Source organism: Drosophila miranda, chromosome XR (genome assembly GCF_003369915.1).
Source record: "Drosophila miranda strain MSH22 chromosome XR, D.miranda_PacBio2.1, whole genome shotgun sequence".
NCBI lineage: Eukaryota > Metazoa > Arthropoda > Insecta > Diptera > Drosophilidae > Drosophila > Drosophila miranda.
In genome coordinates, this window is record NC_046674.1 from 20206762 (window position 1) to 20217349 (window position 10588).

Sequence of the window (10588 nt, forward strand, 5' to 3'; positions counted from 1 at the left end):
TTAGCTAGAGAGTCTAAATGCGACCGAAGAACCGAATCCGACAGTTGCCGCCTTTGGGGTGCGGATTCACCAGCAGTTAAGGTCAGGCTGATGGGAAATGCCGGAAGGAAGTTTCCGCTGGCTAACTAGATCCAACTCGAGTATGGAGAGTAATTCTACTTCCCCCCTGAGATCCACTGATTCTGCTATGCCAAAACTCCCATGTAACTCCGCTCAATGCCAAATGGAATGGAAACTTGAATCGGACTCAAAAGTACTCGTACCGGTATGTGTATCTACATGCAGTGCTCCAATAACCTTTAGTTAGCCACCAACTTCTTCATCGATGAATGACAGTTACTAAAGCTTTAGTTTTCAATTTTGCTGTTTATTTTTTCGAGAGACTATAACTAGTTGACATTCAAGATGACTGCCTCAATAAACTGTCGCCAACACGTGCTCTCTATATGGTATCGATTGCAGTTTCTGTACGAATATCTCTCTGTGCTAGTCTCTCTGTTGCGGCAGCATTAAGATACAACCTCAAAGATATGCATCGATCGATGCCGATACAATTTATAGATAATAAAATAGCTACTGGTTTCGTTCGGCGAGAAGAGGATGAGATACACGTACTCTTGCTTGTCGTGTCGAGAGATTTGTTTTGTGGCTGTGTGGCACAGTGTGAAACTATTGCTGAAAAATTTGTTCGAGCATGTAAATTTGTTCTATAAATGGAGATCATTTTTAAAGGAGTTGTGATTGGATTTCCATATGGCATGCATTTGCATCAATTATGAATGGAATTACAAACAATGAAAAAAACTTAATAAACTTCATAAAATATAAACGAAATGAAAGTTGATTATGCATATTTGGCATTTTCTATGGATGAAAAAATATGTTTTACAAAATACTATGAAGCTATGATTCAAAATTAAAATATCCTTACCATATTACGCACATCCAGCGATACTCATTCAGAGCTGCTTTTATTTCGAAATCTCCCTTTGAAAACCTTCTATAAACCACTGTAAAAACGCTAAATGTCGTCTGGCTGTCTGCGTAATTGAAAAATTCCATTAATTAGTGAATAATGTTGTACAAGTACCGATCGGACATAATCAAATAGAAGTTAAGTAGAAGCGCGCATAAATAATGGAAAATGCATGCCATTATTCGCTGGAGAGAAGAGAGCCGTGCATAATCACGGCCCACCGACTGTCAGAGTCAATTATATAACAATGTTAACTGGATTATTTGAGCCGTTAATTTGATGCATGGCAAACAGTCTGCAACAAATTGGCTGAAAAGGTGCGAAGAATTCGCTTGAAATTTATAGCAGAGCCCAGGCCCAGAGATGGAGCCCGGCCCAGCTCAGCCCAGCCCGCGGCTCCATTCATTTGCATTTTATTACAGCGAACGCATTTGCCACGGGTCATACTGTAACACAGGGCTACGGCTACCTGGCTAACAATGGTCACTCAATTGGAGATGCGGCAGTGCGCTGGGGCACTCAACCATGGCCAACTAAGGGCGACAACAATGACAGCGGCAAGCAGAGAAAAAGAGTAGCACACCATCCGCCCACACTCAAGCGCTTGACTTGCAACATTCGCACCTTGGCCGGATAGTCATTCCAGACTCATTTCATTCCCCATGTTGCAAGCAAGCCCCTTGTCGAACGTTGCCGAGTGGTGCCCTGTCCGCTCCATTGTCAAATTAGTCGGTGTGCAAACAAGCTGGAATTAGGTGACCGAAAGTAAACCAAGTCAAAGTCACCATTCAGGGTGGGGGGGAGCCATTTCAGCCATGATCCAAGCTGCTTAATGCTAAATGTGCGGCCTCATGGCAAAAATTGCACTGCCGATTCCCTTGAGTGTCGCACTTGACTGCAGAATGGCTTTGGTTTGCCAATGAGGTGCTATTCACTCTGAAGGCGGGGTTTCCAGAGAGAAGAGAGATTTTCCATTGAGGCTGGTGGAGGCTGATGGAAAATACGTTCTGGAGCTACTTCAAAGGACTTCAATCTATAAAAGATTTCTCCAAACAGATATTTGTTCAAGTAATTTCTCCATTCAAATCCATTCCAGCTTGATCGCATACCACTCTTGAGTCCCCTTCTAAACTGCCCTTCACCCAGACCCATTTAACGTCATAAATATCCCCTATTTATGAATATTTGCCAAGTTTTACCGCAACTTAAACGCGAGTATGTTTAAGTTAATTCCCAAAAAAGCGAAACAATACCCAGCCACGCACATGTGTCATGATGTCTACTTACAGGCCAGCAAAAAGAACTAGAAAAAGACTCCGACTGCATATGGAAAACCTTCGGAAAACGCCGACAATCGTTGGTTAGTTGAATTTTCCCAAGTCTAGGTAGCAAAATACTTTGGCGGCATGCAAATTGACTTAATCTAGTATTTAGTTTTAAAAAAACCGCAGTCGAAGCCAAAAAAAATTGGAGACAATTGTTTTCATGCCACTCCGAAGGTTGTTTCAGGCTTTTTTTCTGGTTTCCATAGGAGGTTTACTTCTTTTTTTTTCTGGTCAGGTCAGTTTCAGATTATGGCTGAAGCTCTCCCTCCACGCGTTTAATTAGAGTCTCTAGCACCGCCCCTCGCAGCGGTTAATTATGTGAAAATCCACAAGAAATGTTGACCTAAACATTGCATTAAAGCAGCTAACATTACGAGTACTATTTGAGCCGCAAAAACTTGCACAAATCACTGCCGACTCATTTGCGGTTCGACAATATTTAAAATTGGTTTGTTGTCTAATGGACAGACCGCAATTGGCACGTTCTCGTCGCGGTTCAAGGATGTGCATAAACGTAAAGATTATTGATTGAAAATCTGTCTCAGTTTGGGGTTTTTGTTTGGGATTGGAAAAAATCTGTTGGAAGATGTTAGAACTTTGAATCTTTAAGCAACAGTCATGACATCTCAAGCAACATCTTTTTAGGTTTACTTAATCCACAGTATCCACATTATTTGAATTACAAGTATCCACATCATACAAGTATCTTCTTTTTGATCTGCTGAAACCCCTTCTCCCTCAATACAGTAAATACCTAATGCTAACCGAAAGGTCAGTTCTAGAACCAGCTAAGGAATACGATTCATTTAATTTGCAGATTGTCATAAATCGTTCGTTTCTAAGCGACTTTTGCTTTCATTTGAGGCCTGGGCCAAAATGGCAGCCACGTCTAGAGTCTGGCATAATGCGCTTGACCTTCGGCTGAATGCTGTGAGCCAGAGACCCCATAGAGAGGTCCAGTGGCAGCAGTTTTTACTGTAGTTGCTGGCTGCCATTGCTGTCATTGAAGTAGATCACTGAGAATTTCGCATGTGCCAAATAACTAGGCCCTCGTATTGTACGCTGCAACTGCAATTGCCAGTTGCAACTTGACCCGATTCGTATTTGATTTAGTTTGAGATTCGGTTCTTGGAGACTTAACGATTAATTTTCGGTTTCGATTTCGGTTTTTGTTACTTGATTGAGAATTAAGTTGTTAACTCAATTGGTCTTGCTTTTGGGCCAACAATCATTTCTTGCAGAAATCAAGGAAATTCATGATTAACTCGAATGATTAATCTCGCATAATTCTGAAGAGAAGTGACTGTCTTGTCTCAGAAACGTCATGGGATTGGTAGCTGATTTTGAGAAATGTGTCGCCAATTGGTAGACAACAAACAACAACGACACCCCATTCAATCGGGGGCCGCCGTGCCACCCCATTCAGTGGGGCAACATCCCATGGCTGCCACTCCATGCTGTAACATCCAGCTTCATTCACATGGCACCACCATGGCAGACTCTGTTGCAGAGTGGATCAGAGCTGGAACAAAGAGTGTGGAAGAGTGTGGCAGACTGTTGCGGAAAGACAGGCAGAGCTGGAGCAGCGCTGTGGCAGACCTGAGAGCAGAGCTGGAGCACCGCCGTGGGGGCAGCATTCGCCACAGTTGAGTGACTGAGAAATCAAAAGTCTTGGCATTGTGGTGCCTCTGTCGACTGCTCTGCCGTTGACTGCTCTGTCGACTGCTCTGCCAGTGGCTTTCGCACATTTTCGCGCTTATTTAATGGAAACTGGCTTTCAGAACCGCCACAGTATTCCGGGCAACTTCGCAGCGTTTGTATCTAGTGCCGTTGAAATACTCCAAGTAAATCTTCAAAGACTAAAAATCCCCGTGGAGTTTTTTTAACGAACTTTGTTTCTGTGTTTTTTTTTTTAGCACATATTTTCTCCATCTCAAATCAATTTTGAAACAGAAAATAAATAGCCCAATATATAAAATGGCAAATATCTTGTGCTTTGTGATCCTTTCGTTGGCTCTGTTCGCCAGTGTTGCTGTAGCTCGACCAGGATATGCTCTGGACTACTATGTGAGTTATTATTGGAATAAAATAAGGACTATAAAGGATGAAAACAAACAAAAAATGGTTTATCAATGTGAAAGAATGTGGGAAGCCAATTGAGGACCTTCATGAGATGAAATTAGCTCCAAAAGTGAAACCACAATTAAAAAATATAAATTAAAGTAATCTGATTCCAAATTTGAAGTATTAAATGTTGATTCAAATGCAAGGACTCTTCGAAGCCATTTTCTGTGTACCGAGGATCCCTATCCATATTGATTTCAATATAGTTTGTAATTCGAAGCTAAGCTTCCTTTTCCAATTAAGTAATTCTTACACTGCTATATATTATCCTATCTTTTTCTGCATCAGGATCATCCCAAATATGCCTTCAACTATGGCGTGGCCGATCACACCACAGGAGATGTGAAATCCCAGCATGAGACCCGCGATGGAGATGTTGTCAAGGGTAATACTGGTGGAACAGCTCCATCAAAACAGTTTGTTAATCATTAAATTTTCCTCCTTTAGGCCAGTACTCTTTGGTTGAGCCCGATGGTTCCATCCGCACTGTGGACTACACGGCGGACTCCATTCATGGCTTCAATGCTGTTGTGACCAAGTCCGGACCCACTGTCCATGCCCAGGCTTTGGTGGCAAAGCCGATTGTGGCCCACAAGCCCATTCTCAGCCACTACGAGCCGCAGCCGCACTATGTGAATCATGTGGCACCTGTGGCCGCTGCACCACTGGTGGTGGCTGCCTCCCCGGCGCCCTATGGTGAGTTTTCTGCAACAGGAGATTTTACAGCTCTTAGTTTGGGGGATTAGAAGCACCTTCCTAGTTGGCCTTCACCTCAATTTCACCTTGGTCGCACTTCTTCTTCTCACCCAATCCCACACCCAAGTAGTAGGTAGTAGCTGATGATATTGTGGTTCCACCCACCCAATTCCACCTGATCTCTGCTTGCTCTTCTAGGCATGAACACCTATCGCATGCTAAAGCTGTTCAGGCGTCATGCCAACTATCTGAACAATCAATATCGCAAATTGCGCCCAGACGAAGACGATGCTGATGATGATGATCTTGGAGTTGATTACTATGCAGCCTACTGAGTCTGAGTCTGAGTCTGAGTTTGTCGCTGCCTTCTTTGTACTGAATATCTTACCATAATTCCATTGTAATCATCGATTTCTAGCTTGGGTGGCAGTTGCATTGTCAAATTCATTCAATAAATTGCACATATCATACGTATATGCGAGCGGCGCACTCGAGCGGCTAAGCTGAATCACTTGCTAATGGCCTGGAGGGGCGGAACTGGCCCACGAATGTGTAACATAACATGGTTGACTAATCTACGACACGCCCACCAAACGGTTACCTCACTTTTACTGCGATCTGAGCCAAAGATCTGGCTTTGTTTTTGTGCAGGTTGCACTTTCGGTTCGTATTTCCCACAAAGATTATGTCAGTGCATCATCTTTCCAAAAAAAAAAAACAACACACACAGCAGCCACAACACATATTTCATGGAAAATTGCTGCCTCTTCTTCAAAAATTTCCATTCTCCCCAGTCCCAGCAGTACTCCCCCATAAAGACTTCAACATAATTTTCTCAATGTCGCAATGCTTTGTTGTTGGAGGCTTGGGAAACGAATACATGGTGGATGCATGGTGAATACATGTGAAAACTCATAATTGTTGTGGGTGCTGCGGTGCAATGTTAATTGAGAATTATCAGCGAAACGCACAGCGAAACGCACAGCGAAACGCACAGCGAAAGAAACCAACGCCCAAACAAAAGACTTAGGCAGCGAACTTAATCACAGACGCTTTTTGCATACAAAATACGATAAAGAAAAGCCAACTAGAAAAATGAGCAAAAACGAGAAAAAAGGGCCCGAAGACTTCGATACCCTTCCAAAAACATTTTTCCTATTAAAAACACAGGATATTGTCATCATAATCTGTACAAAATTTCAGCTGTATATCTTTTCACCTTTGGGAAATAGTACTCTACATGGCAAACATCTAATCAAAGTCATAAATACCCTCCTTAAGAGTACAACAAACTAATATCTCAATCTGAACAGCACCTGTGACCAATTGACTTAACAAAACTCGTGCACAAAAACTTATTGGCAAAGAAAAAAAAGTAGCCAGCCAAAAGAAATTGCCAAGAAAATTGCTTGTTCAGCATTGAAATAGTATTTTGTTGGCTTTGTTTGCTTTGTGGAGCTACTTACCAGCAATAGCAGAAAGACAGCCGGCAACAGCTGTTACCACACTGACTTTTTTTTGTCGGTCATTATTGCAACAAGAGCCACAGAAATCGAAATAAATTTAAGCCAGCCCCCAACCCCACATCCAATGCTAATGCCTGAATATATTCAATCTTCAAGTGTCCAAGCATTATGCCCCAGCGCCTGCTGCCCCCATCCACTACGACTATGACGATGGCTACTACAACCAGGGACAACAGTACGAGTATATTCCCCAGTACGATTCCGGAAACTACGGACACTATGCGAGTCCTTATGCGGGCCACTACTAAACAGCCCACTCGCCGCGATTTTTTTTCTTAGTTTTGTTAAGCAAATTTAGTTCTAACTCTTCCCCAAAACATTTTGATGGCTTTTCTCAGTGTAGCTTGCATTAAGATCTTTGAGATCTACGCCGAGATCTGGACCACAAACGAAGAGGAAAACGACGAGGTTAATCTTACTTAAGTTATGTGAAAATTTCTGTATAATAAAGTTTCGGAAAAGATATTTTTGTAAGTGGAAATATGAAAATAACTGTGTTTTTCTTTCAACTTCAAGAGAAAAAGATAATAAACTTCGTTGTTTAACATTAAATTCTGATGGATTTATTGAATATCTTTTTTTATATTTACAAATCGTATCGATTAATAAATAAACAAAAGACTACTCTCGTCCTTTATTCCAAAATAAAAGGAATATACATAGACTCTTAGAATCAAATAAATATCATCCAAGGAAATTCGAACTCTGAGTCCGAACCTCAGACAGAGAATATAAAATGGAATCGTATCCCTCCTTTGAATCGCCTGCATCCTTCCTTGCCATGCATTTTATATAGATAGGTGCCAGGCCATGGCTCTGGTTAACGGAGAAGCCGGGCTCTATCTTTCTGCAATCGCTTATTTTCTGTGAAGCACCTGCTGCACCCTTTTAAGTGTTCGGAAGTGGAATTTTGGGACTGCTCATTTTCGATTGTTTAGTGTCGCATATTTAGATAGCTCAAAACGGGTTTTCAGACTGTATGTTGATTTTTTTTTGGAGTGGGCCAAAGGATCTGCACTGGCTTTATAGTGGATCTTTTGTCTGCCGACTGCGTTCACAACTTTAATATCTGTCTAGCTGGATACTACTTCCAAATAGATTTTACCAACATCATGCTTCTATAATATATACTTTTCTACGTCTCTGACATTTGTAATGAGCAGATGTCTCAATCGAAATTCAGCTTTGAGAGCGCTCCATGTTGGCGTCACAATTTACACTTTCGCATTAATAAATTCAGTTTGCGGCCCATTGGGGCCAGGCCTAAATCGATGTGTCTCATGGCCAATTGAACGCGATGAAAGCTCTATTTCATTTGCGGTTGCAATGGAAAATATAGCCATACTATGAGTTTATTCAAAATTTGCTGTTTCCTTTCGGGCTTTCCCACAAAGATTTATGTTGACAAAAACTTTTCACGGTCTGCAAAATTTGCATCTGCTTACATAAGCTTCTGTTTGCTTTACTTGTGTTTTTCTGCTATTCGTTTGGATGGCCCATTTGTGTGGCTTAATTGGCTCTGTAGACATTTCTTCCGGTGGCTTTTGCCTGACCCACGAGTTGGTCAAAAGTGGCAACAGCTGGTAGACAAACAGCAGCTTTGGACCAAGTAAAAAGCTTGGCTTGAAGTCAGGGTTTAGTCTGCACTAAAGTTGTTGAGCAGAAATATGTTCATAGTCTGCTTTAAGGCGAGGACAGACAAAATAAAGCAAACTTTTCAACTAAAATGTATACTAAATGTACATACTAATACTATCTGGCCCCGAATCATTTGGCGCAGTATTGTGAACTATTTCTGTTGCTCTAAACGATGACATTTGGAAGTATGAATTGAATGTGCGAATGGACTTCAGAAACATGTTTGAATCGTGATCCTCTTGTTTACACATACATACATATATGGTTCTCATAGCACCAAACAGAACTTTCGGATGAGCGGAATATTCAATGTTTTACTCATACTCGAATGCGAGACGAAGAAATCAATCGGATGTAAATGCTTGATGTACTCTTTGGATTTGTCCGCCATATTCTCTGTGAGTGTCAATTACGTAACGACGCACTTGTCTCACACGCACATTTTCGTTATCTGGTTGAATTCCTTCGACTCTGTTTGTTGCGTTATTTTTTCGACAGTGCAACTGGGCCCTCCTACGGCAATGTTCAGTGTAGCACACACAAAAAAAGCTGACAAAATGGCTATTTTTTCTGATGAAAATCGGTTTGCAAGGCTTTCACAGCCACAAAATGAGTAGCACATGCACAGAAATAGCTCAAATCATACTTTATTGTGATTAAATTTTGTTCGATTTTGCTCATACAAATACACTAAAGTCCCGTTTGAAAAATGGTGGGTGGTGGTAGTAAGGCAAAAAATACTTAACAGCTTATGTTGACAAAAACTTTTCACAGTCTGCCAAATTTTCAACTGCTTGCATAAACTGCTTTGCTTCTCTTTTTCTGCTTTCTTATTGGCTATTCGTTTGGATGGCCCATTTTTGTGGCTTAATTGATTGTGTAGACAACTCTTCCGGTGGTTTTGGCCTGACCCACGAGTTGGTCAAAAGTGGTAACAGCTGGTAGACGAATAAAAGCTTTAGGCCAAGTAAAATGCTTGGCTTGATGGCCGGGTTTGCGTCTATACTAAAATTATTGAGCTGTACAATTTTCATAGACTACTTTAGGGCGTTTACAAGTGCGGCAAAAAAATGCCAACTATTCAACTAAAATGTATACTAAATGTATATACTAATATTTTATAATAATTTGTATGTATATACGAATTTATTTATTTGAACTTGTACGATTATTAACTAACAGTTTATTTTTAAAACAAATTAGATAAGGAACACACTTCTACTACTGCTACTACTACTACTATTACTACCACTACTACTACTACTAAATTCGCTTAAGCCGTGAAATTTCAAAGCCGTTGATTTGGCCAATTTGCTGTCATATTTGGTCATGCCAACACTTCAACGTGCACTTAATGTTTCAGCGTAATATCACTTATACGTTGGGGGTGTCACCGCAGCCAGTTATGGCCTACCCGTTCTATAATCTTGATTGCTGCTAATCTGCGTACATAAAAACAGCATAGTATTAACTAAACGTTGGATTTACAAATAAATTGAATTTCGATTTGATCTTAATAACTGTTAATGGTTCTGGCCAAGATGTAATTGCAACCAGTTGTACGGCCAGAGCCATTGCACAACGGATGTTGGTTTCTTTACAAACTGGATGCGTCTTCTTAGTGTCATGTTTGTGGCCCAAGGTTAGATCCAGACCAATAACTGGTCCCCGGCCGCAAAGACTTCTCATAGCCCGTTGCTTTGCATAAAACTAAGATTAGATCGTTCAATAAGCGTAAATGCTATCTGAGTGGAATGAGTTATGAGATGCATTTGCAGTAAAAAGTATTAAAATAATTTGTTCCAGTATGTGATTACATCAGGCGGGACACCAGAGGCAGAAACCAGACAGAGTCCAGCCAGAGTCCAGAGCCAGAAACCAGACAGAGTCCAGCCAGAGTCCAGAGCCAGAAACCAGACCAGAGTCCAGAGATCAGCCACGGACCAGCCCGAGTCCAGCCAGAGATACAAACATTGACTTACACAATCCCCACACTCATTTGGGCGCATTAAGATTGAATTAAAATCGTTGAGATTTTTCGGGTCCCAATGAAAGTGACAATTAAAAAAAACTTCAACCAAAACTGTAACTGTAACTAAATAAATAGAAATAGTTAATTTTTTTTTTGCCACTGCCAGATGTCGACGGCTCGTCGTCGTCGCTTGCATTTCCTCGCGCGCCCAGCCAGAGGAGAGGTTTAGGCCTCAAGCCAGAGCCAGAGACAGAGACAGAGATAGAGTATGAACCCGAGCCCGGGCTGGCACGGTCCGGCCAGATACGTCAAACCTCAATTATAGCTAACG

General features: G+C 41.4%; 1 protein-coding gene across 1 annotated transcript; it reads left to right on the forward strand.

Annotated features, from left to right (window-relative positions):
• Nucleotides 1-4052: 4052 nt before the first annotated feature.
• Nucleotides 4053-7136, forward strand: LOC108150821 (larval cuticle protein A2B). Its single transcript, XM_017279128.2, has 5 exons — nucleotides 4053-4145; nucleotides 4218-4368; nucleotides 4714-4810; nucleotides 4873-5121; nucleotides 6744-7136. The coding sequence occupies exons 2-5, from the start codon at nucleotides 4279-4281 to the stop codon at nucleotides 6893-6895; spliced, it is 588 nt and encodes a 195-aa protein (XP_017134617.1). The 5' UTR covers nucleotides 4053-4145; nucleotides 4218-4278; the 3' UTR covers nucleotides 6896-7136.
• The last annotated feature ends 3452 nt before the right edge of the window (nucleotides 7137-10588 follow it).